Genomic DNA, 22,500 nt, shown 5'->3' with positions numbered 1-22,500 from the left:
CACTCTCACTCTATATTTCTATCTATATATCTATCTATCTATTTATCTATCTATCTGTCTATCTCTACCTTTCATTCCCTTTCTATCTCTTTCTCGTACTTCTACAAAAATCTAAAGCTTACCCCTCAAGGGAGAAAGAAGTAGAAGTAAAGAAGTAGAAGTAAAAGAAAAAAAAGAGGAATAAGAAGGAAAAGAAAAAGAAAAAGAAAAAGAACAGACAGGATGGCTGGCAACGACGACGAAACTTCTTCCTTCTTCTTCTTCCACTCTCTCCTCTCTCTCTCTCTCTCTCTCTCTCTCTCCCTCTCTGTTCACCCTTTTCCTACGTATCCAAGTTTTATCATCCAAATCCCCAGACACCGGCGACCTCTAGGTCCTTTTCTCCTTTTAACCACGCATGTCTTCATGTCCGTCTCAAACCCTTCCTTTATTATCCTTTTGAACCATCTCACCCCTACTACTACTACCATCACTATCATCATCATCATCACCATCGCCACCACCACCACCACCACCACCATTATAACCATTCCTACCCCATCTCACCCCAACCTTAGTTCTTTTTTTCTTCTTCCTCGTTTCTTTTTTGTTCATTCTTGTTCTCCTCTTTGTTTTTACCAGCTTTCCCTCCATTTACTCGATCGTCAAGTTTCTTTTCTTTATTGTTTAGTTTTTTCTCATAATAAAAAAAAAAAAAAGGAGGGGAAAGGAATAAACAAGAAAAAGAAAAAAAGATCCATATGGGATAAATTGCATCGACGACATAGAATTATTTTTCTCTTCTCCCCATCGAGAGTAGCCGTCGGCTGGCCATGAAATATGGCGAATAAACCACGAAGATGGCGCTGCAAGGGTTTTCTCATGTACATAACCTCCAAATCCTGATATATATATATATATATATATATATATATATATATATATATATATATATATATATATGTTGGCGACGGACGTGTGTATATATATATATACACACATAAATTTTCCAAATGATTCTACGGAAGACTTTTATACACGAGATTTACACTTATACGATATATATATATATTATGTAACATAGGCTTATTCGATAATGAATTAAAATTTATATGATCGTGAGATTTTTTTTCTTTTAAATCGAAGAAACTCGACTTCTGTCTCGTCGGATATCAAAATATTTATAAATATCTTTTTTCTTTTCCTTTTCTCTTACGCAATCGACTTTTACGACATTTTTTATTAACACCCTTTTATCACACTGAAATCTATAGATACTCGTCTTACGAAGATTTATCTTTAGTTATAAACTTGTAACCATCAAAGTTCTCCTTTCGTACTATCTGCTTATTCTTCGGCTACTTGTTGCGAGCCGCGCCCTAGCACGCGACTATTATGCTACTACATACATGCGTATATATATACATATATATATATATATATATATATATATATATACATAGATATATATATATATATATATATATATATATATATATATATATACACGTATATCGAACAACTTTGGCTTCGATCGACTATTTTACCCTCAACGCACATCAACGACAAACTATCAGACGTTAACGAACTCGTTTTCGTTATCATCTAAAGTTTTTATCAAATCGAATATGAAATTATATTATACTAGAACGCACTTTCTCATGGTAAATAGTATTCTTGAAATGTCACAAACAGAGTAGTTTTATTTTTTTTTTCTTTTTTTTTTTTTTTTTTTTTATTTCCTTTTTCTATTGTAGAAAAGAAAGGAATAGTAAAAATTGGTTATTCAAAGTTATTTCTAACGTTGAAAAAAAGGAAATCTTGATCTTTCATTCATCTGACGAAGAATATCTCGATGATTATTCTTTTGAATATAATACTAGTACGTCTTTTATGGTTCTTATTGTCAAAAGAAGATTCATTCTCGATATATGATGGATTTATACAATATATATGTATATATAAGGATATCCTTTGATTTTCTAAGAATATAATCCTACGGATTATTATTCGGTCTACAGACGTATATATATATATATATATATATATATATATATATATATATATATTTACTATCTTTCATATTAAATCCGTTCGATAGTACCTTACAAAAATTGATTCTTTGTATAGCTTCCTAGACGACTTGGATCGATTAGGTGCAAAAGACTACCAACCAACGGAGCAGGACATATTGAGGACTCGAGTTAAAACGACTGGTATCGTTGAGGTCCATTTCTCATTCAAAAACCTTAATTTCAAGTAAGTAGATTTTCACATTTTTATTTTGAAGAATAAATATATATATTAGGTGGACCGGAAAGTAATATCGCTATCTTAAATTAAATTCAAACGAATACATTTTTAACAAGTTTTTATTTTTAATCACAATCAAATATTGACATGCGCAGAAACGACATTACTTTCCGGTCCTCCTAATATATATATATATATATATATATATATATATATATATATATATATAGAATGTAATCGAATATAAATGTCGAGATACAATTTGGACCAAGAAAGTTAAAAGAATTATTTTCTTTCTTTTGGCGTCAAAGAAAATCAATAAGATTATTAATCACTGAGAGACGTTTCAATGTGCTTGCTCATTCTCATAATCTCGGCCGGCTATGACGTTGCTAGATATGAACACGTAACGTTGTGTATTGTGAATGACCGTGTTAAATGATGAATCATTCGCCGACAATAATTTTAATCCATTCGTCTGTTCGTTACTGATGTAAAATAAAATCTTTTTTTTTTTTTTCGAACGTCTCAATTTCTTTCGTGTTTTGTTTGTTTTTTCTTTTTTTTTTTTTCTTTTTTTCTTTTTCTTTATCTTTTTTTTTTCTCTCTCAATCTCATGATCTTTAATCAATCCTTATTAATTTCTTTTCTCATTTTTTTACTTTTTTTTTTTTTTTTCTTACAGATTGTTCGACGTGGGTGGACAAAGAAGCGAACGTAAAAAATGGATACATTGCTTCGAGGATGTTACAGCGATTATTTTTTGCGTCGCTATGTCCGAATATGATCAGGTCTTGCACGAAGATGAGACTACGGTAAGATTAAATTATTCAATGCATTCCCTTTCATCTAAATTTATTGAGAATCATATTCTTACACGAGTAATCGTCATTTACGTTTCTTACGATGTAATTAAGTGAAGAATTTACGTTGATCATTCAAAATTATTATTACGAATAACGTGATATTTAACGTAATATCAATTGAAGAGACGATCGAATTAAATTTATGTGCAAGTTTGACATTTTTCCAGAAAAAAAAAAAAAAGAAAAAAAAATGGAGATTGAAACGATAATATTTTTTAGTCGAAAATATCTTTTAAAAGAAAGTCAAGGTAAATTTATTGTTTATCCAAAAATTGCAATTTTTACGGATAAATCTCGCACAATTTTCTTAAAAAAAAAAAAGAAAAAAAAAATCAAATATGTCCGTGCCACTTGATCAAGCTCAACTCGATTACGTTCCACCATTGTAAAACATATTGTGTTTCCTACTTTTTCTTCCGTTCAATTGCGAAGAATATTAATTTTTAAAAAGAAATTCTTGCATGATTTTTTAACCAATAAAAAAAGAAAAAAGGAAACAAATAACATATTTCTCTGTGTATCAAAATATTTTCCTTTTTTTTTTCTTTTTTTTTTTTATTGAGAGTCGAGAATTTTTACGACAAATTTTTGCATAATTTTCTGAACAAAAAAAAAAAGAAAAAAAAAAGAAAAAAAAGAAAATAAGAATCGAATAATATATATTCACTCGAAGAGAAATATTCAATTTTTCTCTTTCCTTCGTTACGTGAAGTATCATTTTTTGTACAGCGAATTTTTCTCGCAATAATCTTTTGAACAAAGATAAAAAAGAAAAAAAGAAAAAGAAAAGAAGAAGAAGAATAAGAAGAAGAAGAAAAGAATCGAATAAATACATTCGCGTTCGTCCGCAGCTCGATCAAGATCAAGTTACTATCCTTTATCACGAAGCATTTTTCATTTTGTAAGATAACGGACACTTGGACGTATAAAGATTAGAAAAGAAGAAGTATGGGGATCAATTGTTAAGGTCATTGCACGTGGGAAGTGTCGTTGATTTAATTTCAAGAGGATGCTTACACGTGCATACTGAATACTCACAAGTATCTTTTATTTTCATACGTGTCAAATTTTGAAATAGAATTATTTTTTTATTTGATGGCTTAAAGAAAACAAATTCTTTTTATCATTTAATCATTTAGTACGAAAATAATGAAAATTTGAGACAAATAATTATGAATATAAAAAGTGAAAACTCCGTTAAGTGTTTGAAGATGCTTAAATTAAACAAAAAAAAAACAAACAAACAAACAAACAAACAAAAATAAAAAAAAAATAAAATTCAAAATTCGATTATAATGGAAATAAAATATGTGATAGACAATAGATACATGCGTGCATAATACACACACACACACACACACATATATATATATATACTATTATATAATTATATCATAAATATATATACGTGTGTGTATATTTACATAGTGCATTAGGTATAATCACGTATAATCGCATGTGTATCGTTGTTCAACCTTTTTGAGAATAGATAAGTAAGCGAACGAAAACGAACGAAAACGAACGAACGAAAACGAATGATAGGAAAACAAACGATGATAAACGTAAGCTCGTACGAATTTATTTTTCCAGAATCGAATGCAAGAGAGTTTGAAGTTATTCGATTCAATTTGCAACAACAAATGGTTCACCGACACCTCGATCATTCTTTTCCTGAATAAGAAGGATCTGTTCGAGGAAAAGATACGCAAGTCTCCCTTGACGATTTGCTTCCCGGAGTATGCAGGTAAAATAATCTTCGTTTTTTTTTCCTTCTCTTTTTTCTTTCTTTTTATTTGTTTTTTTTTTCTTTTATTTCTTTTTTTTGTTTTTTTTGTTTTTTTGTTTTGTTTTTTTGTTTGTTTATTATGATAAGAGCCGCAGACCTTTGGCAAAATCGATTAACTTCTATAAAAAGAGAAAAAGTGTAGAGATGCAACGATGTAACATTTAAATTGCTTTTTAATATTCCCCTGAAAATAAATAAATACAAATGAACATTGTAGAATATACGAATGATGATTTTTTTCATCGTGATTGCATCATTGCCAACGATTTACGTTAGAGTACTTAAGGAGTTGTTAATCGGATTGGCTTTTGAAATAAATTATTTTTTTAGTCGATGGCTTAAAGAAAACAAATTCTTTTTATCATTTAATCATTTAATACGAAAATAATGGAAATTTGAGAAAAATAATTATTAATATAAAAAGGTGAGAACTCCGTTAAGTGTTTGAAGACGCTTAAATTGAAACAAAAAGAAAAAAACAAAACAAGAAAATCAAAAAAAAAAAAAAAAAGAAAAAAAAAAAAGAAAATTCAAAAGATGGCGTTAATCGATTTGTCTTGTAAATGTCTCGTATAAAGGGGAGGAGAAAAAAAAAAGTAAAAAAAAAAAATATAAATAATAAATATATGGACATTGATAACTCTTTAAATAACGATTAAATTGTTATTAACAATTTTGTTTTGCATTTCGTTTAGGTGCGCAGGAATACAGTGACGCCGCTGCCTACATTCAGGCGCAATTCGAAGCGAAAAACAAGTCTACGACGAAGGAGATTTACTGCCACATGACCTGTGCCACCGACACGAATAACATTCAATTTGTGTTCGACGCGGTTACAGATGTAATCATCGCCAATAATCTGCGTGGCTGCGGACTATATTAGGTTAATTCCGTATTCTATATTAAGCGTTAACAAAATGAAGATGATGATGATGATGATGATGACGACGATGACGAATACGACGTTGACGTTGACGAAAACGACGATTACGACGAAGACGATGACGACGGTGATGATAATGACGACGACGACGACGATGAAAATGATGATGATAATGATGATGATAATGATGATGATGATGATGATGATGATGATGATGATAATGATGATGCTCATGATGCTGCTGCTGATGATGATGATAATAATGATGGTGTTGATGATGATGAAGCTATTGAACGGGCAACGTTTATCAGAGTCAAGAATTCATTTTTGGTTCGATCATGGTTACATTTGATTTGTGTTTAGAGTGAGATAACGAATGTGGATGAAGAAAGACAAGAAAGAAGATGAAGATGAATATAAAGATGAAATATCTTTTCGTGCTCGTTAGACTCTGTATACGATTCTCGGGATAATCGAAAGGAGTCGACCAATACGCGATTATGATAAGAATAAATATTATACTACTGATTGCATGGCTTGCATTTATGAAAAGTCTTGCATCATTTCGTAGATTGAAAAATTTCGTAGATCAAACGAAAGATAATGGGAGAGTAAAGTGAAGAAAGAAAGAAAGAAAGAAAGAAAGAAAGAAAGAAAGAAAGAATGATAAAGAAAAAATAATATATATATTTCGATTAAATTCGGCCGTCATATATGTATTTACGTTTGCGCCAACAAACCAAACCGTGTTAACGTCAAAGCACAAGAAAAAGAGAGAGAGAGAGAGAAAAAAAAAATCGAGCCTGCAGTTGGATGTTATAACGAGACTTGAAGAGATAGAAAAAAAACAAATGGCTCGACATAGTTTTTTTTTTATTTCTTTTTTTTTTTTTTTTTTTTTTTTTTAGCTTTTTTTTTCTTTTTATTGTCCTTTTCTTTTTTGTCGAACCTTTTGATTAAGCAAATTCACGAAGGAATAAGTCGACTATTATATATATATATATATATAAACGCAATACATATTACGTATTTGACTATAGAAGGATGATAATATTCTAGTATTTGCACGTTTAAAATGGATTTAGTAGGAATTTAAAAATGTACTTGGCAGTCGTGCGTTTTATCCCAATTTTTTTGTTTTTGTTTTTCACTTCTTTTGTTTCTGTTTTTTTATTTTTTCTTTCTTTTTTTTTTTTTTTTTTTTTTATTTTTTTATTTCCTCGATATTCTTTTACTTTATCGCTTGTTCGTTCTATAATCATAAATGCCATTTTGTATTTTCATTATTATCAATGAGTAATTAAGAAGAAGAAGAAGAAAAGAAGAAGAAGAAGAAGAACATACATATATAAATGTCGACTTTATCCTAACATCGGTGATATTCAACACATAAATATATACATACATACATACATACATACATACATACATACGTACGTACGTACGTACGTACGTATGTATACATATTCATTCGATCGTGATTCGATATATTTAATTAAACCTTTGAAACATGATCGAAAATAACGTCGACGTTCTTTCGACGTTTTCTTTTTTTTTCCTTTTTGCATTTTATTTAATATAAAAAGGGCACACATTTTATCGCACATATATTGCATAAGTACATAAATACTTATCTATTTACTTTATTTATCGTATATAAACGATGCGCACATACATACATACATACACACATACATACATACATACAAACATACATACATACACACACACATACGCGCGCATATAAGAGAGAAAGAGAGACATAAACGCACAGTTCTTAAAATAAACGTTGATCCGAAGAGATATTAGGAAAAGAAATCATGTAGTTATTCTCGATAATATCTTTTAGTTTCCTATTTTTTCTTTTTTTTTTTTTCCTCCATCATAAAATTCTGTCACAAAAACTCGTCGACAATATCGTTAAATTGAGACGAGATAAAGAGGAGCGATGTGGGAGGAATAGGATAGGACAGGAGTAGGAGTAGAAGTAAAAGGGAAGGGGGCGGAAGAAAGAAGGAGAGGAAAAAAGAAAAGAAAAAAAAAAGTAAATGAAAAAAGGAAAGAAAAGAAAGGAAAAGAAAAGAGAGAAGGAGGAGGGAGCTACGAAATGAAAATTTATATTACAGGAACATATTCTTCATAAGGGACCCCTACAATAGTGAACGCGTAAGGAGAGACAGTTGAGTTATATGAAAATCGAAGAAGAAAATATGTACATTATTTTGTCGCGCACAATCGTATAATATCTATTCATCACTATCCCGATATATATATATATATATATATATATATATATATATATATATATATAAGTTATATGTATTTTATTATCGAAGAAAAAAAAAGAAGGAGTGTAAGGGGATAGATAGGGGGAGAAGATAGGGCGGGATGGGAGGGAGGGAGATTGAGAGGGTATAGACTTGGAACAAATAGAAGTTCGACCAAAGTAGAAAGAATTTCGTTAAATGAAATGAAATATATGAAATCGAAGAGATTCAGAAAGAGAAAGAGAGAGAGACAGAGAGATAGAGTTTGTTCGTCGTTTATAAGAAGAAAAAAATAAAGAACAACAAGAACAACAAACAAGAATAAGTTCATTCAATAAGAAAACTATTTCGGAATAGTTTTCTTCGAAATTCTTCATCTCTTAATACGTCGCGTTGTCGCAGGTATGGCAGAACAAAAGATAAAGAAAGAGTATGAGAGAGTAGGAGAGATAAAAGATGGAGATAGAGATACATAGATAGATTGATAGAGAGAGGGAGAGAGAAAGAGAGAGAGAAAGGGTGGAATGGGGAAAAAATGATCGAACATAAGTGACTTTAATGTTTATCCTCGAGGAGATTAAATTTCGCCTTGACGCATCAAGAACACGTACGATTATATACAATATTGAAAATAATAATAATAACAAGAAGGAAAAGAAGAAGAAGAAGAAGAAGAAAAAGAAAAAATATAGTAACGTGAATAAAAATGAAGAAAAGAGCGAGTCGCCGATAAGGAAAAAATCATGATAATTATAATTGCAATATGATGAGAAATATGAACAAATGATTATATAGATAGATAGATAGAGATAGAAAATGTAGAAAGGCCGGTGGTAATAACGCTAGTGTCCTAGCGAACGGAGCCCTTCGAAAATGAAATGAAATCGAGAGAAATAATATACAGAAAGAGAGAGAGAGAGAGAGAGAGAGAGAGAGAGAGAGAGAGAGAGAGAGAGAGAGAGAGAGAAATAGAAAGAGATAGAAGGAGATAAAGAAAGAAAGAAAAATAGAAAGAGATAGAACGAAAGGAAATCTGTTTTTAAGAAGAAAAACGGACCAAATACCAAGAGCCGCGTGCCAATGTGCATGAAAGAGTAAAAGAGAGAAAGAGAGAGAGGGAGAGATAGAGAGGAAGAGTAAATCTTTAAAGAACAAAAAAAAAACAAAAAGAAAAAAGGAAATAAATATAAATTTCGACGTCGTTACGTTGTTTAATGATAAACCTCGAGTCGTTAGTCGAGACTGATGAATGAAACCGACGAGGCTAATTCTCAAAGTAGTTACCGTTTATTACAAAGGAACAAAAATAAAATAAAATAAAATAAAATAAAATAAAATAAAATGAAATAAAATAATATAGGAAAAATAAAATAATATAAAGAAAAAAAAATTAATTAACATAAATAAATTAATTAATTATTAAATTAATTAATTAATTAATTAATTAATTAATTAATAAAAAGATAAAAATACGTACGACCGATGTCGATGACTCGTTCGTCCATAAAGTTCATTTATCTCAATAGTATTGCATTTGTTAAATCTTTTTTTTTGTTTTTTTTTTTTTTTTTTTTTTTTTTTTTTTTTTTTTTTTCTTGTCAAACGCTACACAAAATGTAGATTTGCAATGATAATGGGATATGTTCGAATTGATCCCTCCTTTCTCGTCTCTAACCTAACGTATTACATTTTAATAAGTTATTACGTATTTATATAATAAATAGGAGGAGATATTAGTGACAAGTGGATGATAAATCGAACTGAACGGACGTTCGTTTCTTTACGATATCGTATTTCGAGTTACCATCGTTACCGTTTAACGAGAGAAACTCGGCCGTTCGAGAATAATAATCGATTGATCGAGATGACTCTCGGACTCTAGTCAAACGTGTTATGGATCTCGTGTTTTCGATTAACATGACGAACGGTAAATGTATGGCGTGATGAGAGAAAACGAGAAAAAAAGAATATATATGTGTATGGAGATAAGATCGAGAGAATGTTAAAAAAAAAAAAAAAAAAAAAAGAAAAAAAGATAGAAAGAAAGAGAAAGAAAAAGAAAAAGATGAACAAGTAAGAAAAAAAGATTGGAAGAAAAAAGAAAGAAAAGGAAAAGCGAATGAGAGATTGATGAAGTAGTGCATTAGAGAGATGCATTTCCTGTTAAAAAGATATGATAGAACACGAAGGTACACAAATTAAATGATGACAAAATATTGACGGATATCGTCAGTGAGCTAAAAATATTAGATAGATATTGTTTATTCTTCTCATCTTTTTCTAATCTTTTCTTTTTTTTTTTGGCTTTTCTTTTCTTCTTCTTTTTTCTCGTTTTTTTTTTTGTTTTTTTTTTTTTTTTGTTTTTTTTCTTTTTTTTTTTTTTGTAAGAAATCACGAGGGAGAACGAACGAATTTAAGAGAGAAAGATAGAAAGATAAAAATATATTCGAAAGAATTCATCAAAATTTATAGCGTTATTATTAATTAACGATTAACGATTAAAAATCTAATCAATTCGGTAATAAGCAATGTTTCCGTGTAAACGCGAGAAATGTATAATTCTGACGAATATTTTGCAATCTGTCGTGATCCTAATATCGACGATATTATTCTAATCACTCTGATCTATGAAAATAATTTCAAGGACGAAAAAAAAATTCGAAATTTATTCCTTTCGTCAATTTTGAATCGTTTAATCCTGCGAAGAACGTTTATTTCCGATGATATAATCATAGAAACATGATGCTTGCTGGATTAGTTTTGCAAAAAGAAAAAAAAAAAAAGAAAACAAAAAAAAGAAAGAAGATTATAAAAATATATATTGAAAATTGTTTATATTTAGATGAAGTATTGGCACGATTTATAAATAAATGACAATTTATAATTAAGGATTTTATTACTTATTCGTAAATCAGTCCAATATTTTGATGAAAATAAATATCTTTTTATACGTATTCCTATAAATTTTGACGAGAACCAAAAAATTCCAATAACAATAATAAAAAATAATAGTAATATTAATAATAATAATAATAATAATTATAATAATAATAATAATAATAATAATAATAATAAAATGTATTTATTGGACTGATAGATACATAAATAACGTTATAAACAATGAGTTTATTATATTTATTTATAAATTAATCTAGTAAGTATAATATTTTATAATTAAAAAAATTATCACATTTTACGTAATCATTGGATTGATTAATAAATAAAAGTCGTTTCATTCCAACGAATATATATATATATATATATATATCAATTTAAACAAATTATCCATAAGATATTTCTTCGTTTTATATAAAAATAACAATCTTTCAATTATATCGGAAAAAAATGAAACGTCACTTGCAGATTAGAATTACTATTTCGTAAATATATAAAATGTAATATCGACATTTTATCGACGATTGTGTTTTAAGGGCGGGGAGGGGGGGGGGGAAGAAAAAGAAAGATGATAAAAACTTCGCATTTATCCAACGATTGGATTGAAGCACGACCTTCGCAGGGTTAAATATGGCGACAGAGAGAGAGAGAGAGAGAGAGAGAGAGACGCGAAAAAAAAAATCCAAGAACTCATTGGACGTCGTTTTATAAATCGTTAGAGTTCACCAGAGGTTAAGAGGACGAAATATTTTTGGTTAGTTGGCATTTACGATCGAACAGTAGTAACGAAAGAGTTTAAAGATAGATGGAGAGAGAGAAAAAAAGAAAGAGAGAGAGAGAGAGAGAGAGAGAAAAAGAGAGAACAAGAACTTATTCATTTAAAAAAAAAAAAAATTTCTTCCACGTACTAGAACAATATTTTACTGTTTTATTTTTCATTTTGTTTATTTATTTATTTAATTTTCTCTCTCTCTCTCTCTCTCTCTCTCTCTCTCTCTCTTTCTCTCTCTTTTTCTTTTTTGTTTGAACTCTTTCCCTTAGACATTAAAATTTGTTCATAACAAATGATTTCCTTTTAAATTAACATCGATTAAATATCATATCGTGCATTTTATTTGCAAACAGAGAATGAAAAAAGAAGAATATTTTCTTTCTCCTTTCTCGTTTCGTGTTTCTCGATTCGAAACGAAGAAAAAGATAGAGAGAGAGAGAGAGAGAGAAGAGAACAAAAAAGAAAAGAAAAGGTAGAGGAGGGAAAAAGACGGCGCCGAAAAAAAAAAAAAAAAAAAAAAGAAAAATACAAAGGTGAATAAATCAGACGAAGATGAAAAAAAGGAAAAAGAAAAAGATTGAATGAAAATAAGAAAACATTCCCATCGGCTCACACGTGTCTTATCTATTTCGTCGTATCTCTTGGTGTGAGCCTTCTGCTTGAGACCGTGTTTATCTCATCGGTCATACAAAAGATTTGCAAAGAAGAAGAAGAAGAAGAAGAAGAAGAAGAGGAAGAAGAAGAAGAAGAATAAGGTGTGCCCGATTGAAAAAAAAAAAACATAAGAAGAATAAATTGAAAGAAAAAATGCAAGATCGAAGAATATCGTTCGAGTTTTGATCGAAATATGGGATGCTAGGATTGATTGGGAAGGTGAAAAGGGTGGAGGAGGAGGAGGAGGAGGAGGAGGGTGGGTGGGTGACACGAGACTCGAGTTCGATCAGTTATTATTTATTATTTATCGATTAATCTTTTTTTTCTCGTTATTATCGATAAATAAGATCGCATCGATAGTATAGCAAATGTTTTTATTTTTTTTTTACTCTGATAAGTTTACGCTTAAGTATAGTACTATATATATTATCCGATATATATGCAGTGAGAGGGAGAGAGAGAGAGAGAGAGAGAGAGAGAGAGAGAGAGAGAGAGAGAGAGAGAATAATTCTCTCGTTTATTTCAAAAATGTAAGGACACTTTTTTTTTATTTCTTTCTTTTATTTCTTTATTTTTTTTTTTTTGTCTTTTTTTTTTTTTTAAATTGGCGTACATATGTATTTTTACTCGAATACTTTATCAATTGTTTAACTATCGATCGATCGATCTATCGTTCGATTTTTATTTCATTTTCTTTCTTTCTTTTTTTTTTCCTTACTTTCTAACCTTTCATCAATTTTTTTCTCTCTTTTTTTGTTTTCCGTTTTCTTTTTTCTTCTTCCTTTTTTTTTTCTTTTATTTCAATCTCACCTCTATCTTTCCTCCAACGAAACTTTATTTCTCTTTTCTATATTTCTTCTCTTACTATCCGTCGTTACCCATACTTTTTGCTATATAGAATTTTTTAGTAGTCGAAATATATATATATATATATATATATATATATATATATACATATATATAGTATTATTAATTATCACCGTGGTTGCCATATTATTATAAAATTAGCTTAATTACGAACAGCCCGTAAAAGTTTATCATAGAAAGAGGGGGGGAAGGGGTCATAAGTAATATATAAATATTATAAATATATACACACGTATATGTATATATATACATGTATATGTATATATGTATACATATATATATATATATATATATATATATATATATATATATTATAATTATAGTACACCTAAGTCATATTTATATACATAATATGTCTAGTCACATAGTCGACGCTCAATGGAAATGGAGAAGACAAAAATAAGAAAGAAAAAAAAATATATATATAAAAAAAGAAGAAAAAGAAAAAAAAAGAAAAAAAAAATGAAAAGAAAAGAAACGAGGAAATGAAATGATGAAATATAATACTGCATATACCAAACGTGAAAAGGATGGGCGTAAAATGATGGCGCATAGTGCGCATAGTAAAATACGATGTAATGCTGTAAAAAAAGAAACGTACATAAATACATACATACATACATACATACATACATACATACATACATACATATATACATACATACGTATGTACGTACATACATGTATACATACATACACGCATACATGCATACAACATGTACGTAAGTACTTATATATCTTACATATATACGTATACATATACATAAATGCATATGCAACGTATAAACTATTCGCACTATTCGCACGTATTTAAATTTCTTGAAGGATTAAACTCTGTTGTCGTCGTGTTCATATTGACAAGTTGAGAAAATAATACGACGAACGAACGAACACACATATAAATAAGAGACAAGAAACGGAGAGACAAACATATAAAGAGATATAGAGATTTGAGGGAATTTGTTTATCGTACGACAATGGAACGTACTTACGTTGACCTTTAAACGACAAATGAAACCAAAATTTTATACTAGCCCTTTATTTATTAGCGCGATCGTTTTTCTAGAATTAGATTTTTAAAGAAATCTCAAATCGCGATAATATCGTAATAACTTAAGCATCATAATATCACCGATTGTCGAACACGTTCGATTAGATCGTAAAAGTCAACGTGATAATCGTTCCTTCGATCGAGGAAAAAAACGAAAAGAAAAAAAAAAAAAAGGAAATAAAGAATAATATAAAATATTTAACGTTACGCACGAACACGCATAGAAAAAAAAAAAGAAAGAAAAAAAAATAATATTAAAATAATAAATACGACAGGGGCTATGGCAGAGAAAGAAAAAAGAAGAAAAAAAGGAAAGAAAGAAAGAAAGAAAGAAAGAAAGAAAGAAAAACTAGAAAGAGAAAGATATACTTGGCTTCATATCGAGCAAACTGGCCGTAATTATCTACATAGATATACACACACATATGCATTGTCGTTACGAACAATCGAGATTCGATCTATCGAATAAAAATGGATCGATCGTAATTCTCTTGTGCGTGATAAAAAAGAAAAAAAAAAAAAATACGTGTAAACTCGGAAAATCATTTTTCGAAGAATCTTACATCATGAGATCCGAATATTTTCTGTTTTTTTTTTCTTTTTTTTTTCTTTTTTTTTTCTTTTTTTTCTTTTTCTTCTTATTTTCATCGAAAGGAGAAAAAGAAAATACCAAAAAGAGGAAGAAGGTGTAATTCGATCGATCGATCGAATTCCGTTTCAATTAGGGAACAAGATATGAATTATCGAGAGTCGATTGTATTAATCGTAAAAAAAAAAAAAAAAAAAAAAAAAAAAAAAAACACGATAATAACAATAAACAAAGGGGGAGGGGGGAAAGAAAAAAAAAGACAAAACCACCAAGAAAGAATCACAAATTATTTCTTCTTGTAGCACATACGAGAGGAAGAAAGAGAGGAATAAAAAAAAAGGGGGTTTTGCGCGCGCGCAACTCGCTTTAAATATCCATAAGAAAATAAAAAAGAATAAAGGGAGAAAAAGAGAAAGAAGAATAAAATAAAATAAAAAGAAAGAAACACACATACACACTTACATACAGAGAAAGAAATAGAGAGAGAGAGAGAGAGAGAGAGAGAGAGAGAGAAAAGGGATGTTTCGAAAAGGATAGCGATATATTTGGCAGTTTCGAAGGGTCTCATCCTTGACCTCTTGCTAAGACCTACGTAACTACATAAACGCTTTTTACTCTACCAAATCTGGCGACGACGCGTTATTTAAAGGAATAAAAGGAAAAAAAAATAAAGGAAAAGAGAAGAAAAAAAAAATAATAAGAGAGAGAGAGAAAGGCCGATCGTCGATCGTCAATCTAGTCTAGATTTTTGATCTGGACATACAACACGTTCGCCGTTATACTGTGTACGATAAACGTAATTTCTATCATTACGAATGAAATAAATAAATAAATAAATAAATAAAAAAAAAAAAAAAAAAAGAGAAAAAAAAGAAAAAAAAAATGATTAACGAAAAGAAAAGAAAAAGGATGAAAAGGAAAAACAATGAAGATGATGCGAAAAAAAAAAATAAAAAAACAAAAAATGAAAGAAGAAGAAAAAACATGAATGGCAGTAAACCGAATGGGAGGATTTAATAATAGCGTTATATCGTAATCGTAATGATTAATGGTAAACTTAATGATTATAATGTATTGGTAATGATAAAGAATAATAATGTTTAATTGACGATCAATAACCAAGAGCGCACGTATTTCATGATTCATTCATAGTTTAATGAACATTAATTCATTTCTTTTTTCGTGAAAGAGTGATGTTGTGTATGAATATTATTAGAGAGAGAGAGAGAGAGCGAGAGCGAGAGAGAGAGAGAGAGAGAGAGCGAGAGAGAGAGTGAGAGAGAGAGAGAAAGAGAGAGAGAGAAAGAGAGAGAGATAGAGAGATAGAGTGAGAACGATGGAGAAAAGGGGAAAATAAACGATGATACACCGTGGAATGTTACAAAAATTACCACCAAAGGAAAATCTCATTATATAAAATTATTATGTAATAATTGTCCATACATCTTAAAATGTCGAAATAAACTAATAATGAAAAGAATATCGTGGGTTTTTTTTTTCTTATACGTCTTTATATTGTTTTCCCAATTGTACACACTTTTGAATTTAACCGCGTTTAAATAGCACGTGACTATATGTAATAATAATAAAATACATTAAATTAATTTATTAAATTATTACGCATTGAATTATTACAATTATTAATATATATATATATATAAATATGTATATAATTTATTAAACATTCGTTTTGGTTATTATTTCGTTGTTATTTTATCTAAAATAATATAATTTTGACATATTTGTATTTTGATTTTGATTAACGTAGTGTCAGATACATCAAAGGCGGGAAATGATCCTCGTCAATGTTTATTTTATTCAATGGGTTCATTTGTCTCGTCTCTTTTATATTTCGTGTGTTTTTATTAAAAATGTCGTTATGCTGTAGTTACGTTCCAGATTATTTTTCTATAAACGATATTTTAGCAACGGAAGAACGTATATTATGTACGATTGACGTGACACTTCCTGGTTTAGGTAAATTTTGATAAACTTAACCTCAATACAATTATTTAGATTTAATTCGGAATATTGAAACCTTCGATTTCTTTGTATTAATATAATTTCTTTTTTCTTTTTTTTTTTTTCAGGATTTTTAGATATTTCTAATGATTCGGATGATTTAAAACAAGGAACAAAACTAGAATTTCCTATTTGGTTAACTCATCCACTTAATATAATACAAGGATCACTCATCAATATAGAATTACCAAAAGTATATAAAGATAGTTATAGGTTTGTACATTTATATGAGTGAATTATAGAGACCTAATTTTTAAATTGATTATGATTTTTAATAGAAAAATATATATAAATAAATATTTATAACCTCAATATCTACATTTTACATGCAGAGAAATTCTTCAAGCAGATGCATGCGCAGTATCACTGAGCAAATGGAATCCTCATTTTTATGAAGTAGGAATGTATTTAAGAACCTTTAATATTCGGGAAAGTGAAAAATTAACAGAGAATTTGTTAGAGGTAAGTAAACAAAATTAACATATAAAAACATATTAAAATTGATCTCTCTCTCTCTCTCTCTCTCTCTCTCTCTCTCTCTCTCTCTCTCTCTCTCTCTCTCTCTCTCTTTCTCTCTCTCTCTCTCTCTCTCTAATATTTATGTATTGCTTTACTAATTTATGATACCATGTTAAAAATTACTTCACTCTGTTTAATTATTTCTATAATATAAAATTAAATTCAAAGAGATTTTTTTCTTTTTTTTCCTATTTCTTTTTAACTTTCAGACCTTCAAATGTCGATTCAGATTAATCATGGATTGGGCACAGAATCCTATTTCAGATCTGACATTGGGTAGTCAGCTTCCTAGATTAGAAAAAGATTTGTTCTTAATTAGTAGGAAAGCAAAGGTACAATTAAACGAATGGTTAAAAAAAGGTACTGGTATTATAGAAACATCAGAAGTAGCTGCAAATCTTAAGAAACGTAAACGTACTGATTATGAGTTAAATTAATTCTAACTATTTAAATATATATAATATAAATATAATTGATAGTCAATAGATTATTAGCAAACATAATTGCATGCATATTACATGTATAGGGATTTTATTTTAGTAAAATTAGAAGGAGACAATTTTTTTTATATCTTATTAATACTAGGAAAATCATTTATTAATATTTTTATATTGAGATTATACAATAACAGACATATACATATCAAAAGATACATTAAATCAGAAAGTGAAAAGTGATATATTTGAAAATTTGACGAAACAAAGAATGTTCAATAATTTTTTTTATTATTTAGACAGGGTATAGTGTATAGTTCTATTATATAGGATTGAGAATAAATGAGGAGGCTGCTTAATTTAAAAATCACATATCCCTTTATTTAAAGATACAAATGCTTATAGTTATTAAATAACAAATAAAAATTTTATTTACATTTCTTGTACGAAATCAGTCAACCATTGAACTGTCAACAATATTGAAAAGACTCAGGCAATGGAAAATGGTAACGTCTAGTTCACAACCCATAGCTAAGTAATGTTAATATATACCTTAATCATATATAATAAAATATATATGATTCATATTGAGTCATAAAATAACTTGCGTACCATATGGACATACATTTGTCAGACACAATGAACAAAGCATTTTTTAATTCTATATTTGAATCATTATGTCTTACAAAAGTCAACGTTCGTAAAATCTTTTCGTACAAAAATACAAAATTTACTTAATTTACTATAGCAATCTAAAACTAATGGATTTATATCTATGATTTAGGAGTACACGTTTCTATATTTTATACGTTCAAGAAATTAACAATGTAGCAATTGAAACACTTTCTATACAAAATGGACTATGCGTTTTACAAAATATACTAATATGGTATGATATTCTATGGCAGTGGCGCGCAAACTATGAATTAATGACATTTTCATGAATATTACGTATAATAGCAATAGTAAATTAATTTTTTTTCCTTTTTTCTTTTTTTTTTTTTTTTTTTTTTTTTTTTTTTTTTTTTTTCTTTCCTTTTTTTTCCTTTTAACTTTTAACATACAAATAAAAATTATATTATTACTATTCTTACATAAACTAATATAAAATGAAATAAATCATAGTGATGTCGCAAGTATGAATAATTTGCGTACCACTGTACTATGGCATTGAAAAAAAAAAAAAAAAAAAGAAAGAAAGTTATCCCTCGTATGAATATTTAAATAACTGTACAAAATCGAAAACAACAAGGATATTGTTTCGTATAATGTTTTAATATAGAAATATCACATTGTAATGTAGTATTCAGAATATTATTCCTCATATTTTTACTTTATGGGATTTTATAACTTTATCTGACAAACGCCTGCATTTGATGAATCATATCTCTATCATATAATAATGGTCAATTAATTATATAATTACTATAGATGATATATATATATATATATATATATATATATATATATATATATATATATATATACTATTGCTTTCTATCCGGCCATTATGTCAACATAGACATTACTTTAAAAATCACCTTAGAAAAACGCATTGATTTTCTTCATAAAATATTGATTATTTTCAATGATATCATCGAAGAGACCATTGTCAATGAGATTATCAATATATTTATGATCCGTCCAACAGTGCTACTAATATAAATTGCATTGTAATGGCTTGTATCGTATTCATTTTCAAAGATAAAAACATTTTGTTTATATCCTTTTTAATATTTTTACTTAATTAATTTGACGTTTATTTAAATCTAACTTAATCTATCCTTAATATCGCTAAGTTTGGAATGTGATTTATTTAAATCAATGATTATCAAGACTAACACGAGGTACATGTTCTTACATATAAATATCTCGTGATATTTAAAAGTTCATTATTAAGTGATTTATAATTTATGTGAATTCATAAGGAAAAAAAAAAAAGAAAAAAAAAAAGATATAAAATAGCAAAAAAGAATTAAAGTAATTAATGAAAGATTTCAAATAATTCGGCAAGCATGAAGCCAATGCAATATCGAAATGAACATTATTATTTATATATACAATTCTATTTAGTTATATATGCATATATATACATACACAGAATGAGCCAAAAGTTTATAGGCTATATCAAAAATCAATTATTCTATTCCAAGACTTTTTAAGTTTGTAGTTAGTCTTGTAGTTTTAACAAGTTATGCTTGTGATTTAAAAATTTGAAGAAAAAAAAAAAAAAGAAAAAAAAAAGAAAAGAAAAAAAAAGAAAAAAAAAAAAGATTAGCTTACAAAATCTCAAGAAAAAATTATTGATTTTGAAAATCACCACTGGCACTTTTTTTGGAGCTATATATATATATATATATATATATATATATATATATTTATTTATATATATATATATATATATATAAATATATATATATAAATAAAACCTTGAAGAATCTTCTCTTACATCTTAAACGACATAATTAAATAATTCTATCATATCTTGACATTTTTAAAATTACATACATTGCTCGTAAGCTCGAATGTCGGTTTTCAATTCTCCCCGACTTTTCACCTATAGGAAAAGAAAGAGAAAGAGAGAGAGAGAGAGAGAGAGAGAGAGAAAAGAAAAATAAAAAAAAAAAGAATGCCAATGTCTGTTAAATGGCGTCAGTTTAAGGCGAGATACGATCTTATCTCTTATTCCATTTATCTTTTCGATGATCGATTGTTATTTATACAGGTGCGGATTTAATTCGAAAAAAGAAAAAGAGAAAAAAAGAGAGAAAAGAAAATCATACAGGGGAATCGTTAAAAGAGACCACTCATCTTCGATCATATTCGTACAAGATAAACAATTTTGTTGTTCGATTATACTGATTGATAATCTCGTCGTATATGTATGTACGTATATATGCGTAACTTTTATCTCTCCGATTCGAAGTAACCGTTCCTTAATTCGTTTATTCTTCCTTATTTCTTTTTTTTTCCTTTTTTTTTTTTTTCTTTTTCTTAATATTTTTTCATCTTTTCTTCTTTTCTTTTCATTTCTCTTTTTTTTTTTTTTCTTTTTCTTTTCCTTTTTTGGAAGGCAAACTTGAAGACATCATCTAGCTCATGATTCAACGCTCATAAAAAAAGTAAATTTAATTAAATGATCTATAGTAATAAATCTCTAAGCCTTTTTCTAATATATATATACTTTATATATATATATATATATATATATATATATATATATATATATATATGTACGTAATGAAATTTCATATTTCATATCGATCAATAAGGTTGGTCCATAAAAAATCTGATAACACTTTAAATATTAATTATCATTTAATTGACAATTTGTAATGTTATTTATTTAAATCGTAGGTAATCAATTTGTTATTCGTCTGAACGTCAATCAATCCCTTTCCTTTGCTATTCATTTACTATTTAATTTCATTAGTTACTTGCAATCCACGTTTGAAAAAGATAAAATTCATAAGAAGGCCCTATTAGATTTCAAATATTATCAAATATGAATATGTAAAATATGGATATTATATATTTGTGATTGTAAGGAAACTGATCTTTTCTCGTGTAACATATTTTTATTATTTCCGCGATATTTTAAAAGTTTAGAAGTATGGAATAATAACTTTTTTTTTTTTTTCTATATTCAGTGTTTATATCAATGTTTTTTTTTTCTTGCTTTTGATATATAATAGATGCAAATAAAAATATGAAAAAATAATTAAAAAAGAAAGAGTAATAATGTATGTATGTATGCATGTATGTATGTATGTATGTATAGAAAAAATATATGTAAAGAAAAAGTCGTGCATCTTATAAAGTACGATCCGATATTTTGCCCTTTATATCTATGCAGCAGTCAGATTGGAGGAAGAAAGGGGAGGGTAGGTTCTATCAGTTGGTTCACCTACGATTTTAAAATGATAATTAAAGTGTTATCGGAATTTCGTATCAATCCTATAATACATCTATATAAGCTACAGGATTAAAATGAAATTAAATGATCGATAATGATAATAATAATAATAATAATAATAAAATAGTAATAATGATAATAACAATAATGAAAGGCATAATCATATTTTTCTTGATAAAACGAATTTTGTTCGAATCAATGGTAATAGAATTCTATATTGGTCATGATCAGGTTTCTTCTTCGTCTAGTCAGAATGTTGATTCAGTTTCAAGGCTGGGTTCCTGTTTGAATAATCTAAAACCAGCGACGGTAGTCACGTCTTCCTGCGATGAAATAGGTGTTAGATCCCTAAGAATAATGACGGGACTGCCAGCCGCTAACATATGATCTTGTGGACTCAATGGACCACCACCGGCATTGGCAGGTGTCAAAGGACTGCTAGGACTCTCATTACTGCTTACATAACTTCCAGGAGCATTTGACATTGGCATTGGGGTAGAATTCCCGTTCAATTCGGCAGCCGCACCACCTAATAGCATCTCTTGCAAAAGATTGTCTATATGGGCTACTCCGAACAATCGGACGAATTGAATCTGTTCAATCATTTGCCAAGAAATTGATTGTAATGCCGGTAACGTTAATAGTATTTCACCAAAACGACCACGGCTATCATATTGACGATCGCTTATATAATCCTCCAAATTGATTTGTATCTGATAACGTAGATGTTTTATCCTTCCTGGCTCG

General features: G+C 28.4%; 3 protein-coding genes across 10 annotated transcripts in view; 2 read left to right on the top strand and 1 right to left on the bottom strand.

The window, feature by feature from the left end:
* The window catches only part of LOC124953995 (guanine nucleotide-binding protein G(o) subunit alpha), a 38,719-nt gene extending 32,789 nt beyond the window's left edge, over positions 1-5,930 (top strand). For all 3 annotated transcript variants that reach the window (XM_047506153.1, XM_047506152.1, XM_047506154.1), the window contains 4 exons: positions 2,110-2,238; positions 2,918-3,047; positions 4,689-4,842; positions 5,580-5,930. In XM_047506153.1, coding sequence (XP_047362109.1) covers positions 2,110-2,238; positions 2,918-3,047; positions 4,689-4,842; positions 5,580-5,767 — 601 coding nt within the window. In that variant the 3' untranslated portion in view covers positions 5,768-5,930. The remainder of the gene's footprint in view (positions 1-2,109; positions 2,239-2,917; positions 3,048-4,688; positions 4,843-5,579) is intronic.
* Positions 5,931-12,169: 6,239 nt separating this feature from the next.
* LOC124954168 (DNA replication complex GINS protein PSF3) lies at positions 12,170-20,148 on the top strand. The gene is made up of 4 exons (XM_047506683.1): positions 12,170-16,839; positions 16,953-17,097; positions 17,217-17,346; positions 17,613-20,148. The coding sequence occupies exons 1-4, from the start codon at positions 16,668-16,670 to the stop codon at positions 17,838-17,840; spliced, it is 675 nt and encodes a 224-aa protein (XP_047362639.1). The 5' UTR covers positions 12,170-16,667; the 3' UTR covers positions 17,841-20,148.
* A 922-nt stretch (positions 20,149-21,070) lies between these two features.
* LOC124954167 (transcription factor HNF-4 homolog) overlaps positions 21,071-22,500 on the bottom strand; it is a 38,708-nt gene continuing 37,278 nt past the window's right edge. For 5 of the 6 annotated variants that reach the window (XM_047506676.1, XM_047506677.1, XM_047506679.1 and 2 more), the window contains exon 7: positions 21,071-22,500. This exon is cut by the window's right edge and continues 16 nt beyond it. In XM_047506676.1, coding sequence (XP_047362632.1) covers positions 22,002-22,500 — 499 coding nt within the window. In that variant the 3' untranslated portion in view covers positions 21,071-22,001. The other variant, XM_047506681.1, reaches the window with a different exon arrangement.

Source organism: Vespa velutina, chromosome 14 (assembly GCF_912470025.1).
Source record: "Vespa velutina chromosome 14, iVesVel2.1, whole genome shotgun sequence".
Lineage (NCBI taxonomy): Eukaryota > Metazoa > Arthropoda > Insecta > Hymenoptera > Vespidae > Vespa > Vespa velutina.
Note: the sequence above shows the minus strand (reverse complement) of the source record. Positions and strands in the feature narration are given on the sequence as shown.

What these genes read in the sequence shown, in the direction of transcription:
- LOC124954168 (XM_047506683.1), top strand. Translation starts at nt 16,668, where the DNA reads ATGTTTATTTTATTCAATGGGTTCATTTGTCTCGTCTCTTTTATATTT. An exon ending in GTATATAAAGATAGTTATAG is followed by an intron (nt 17,098 to 17,216) that starts GTTTGTACATTT and finishes TTTTACATGCAG; the next exon opens with AGAAATTCTTCAAGCAGATG. An exon ending in TAACAGAGAATTTGTTAGAG is followed by an intron (nt 17,347 to 17,612) that starts GTAAGTAAACAA and finishes TTTAACTTTCAG; the next exon opens with ACCTTCAAATGTCGATTCAG.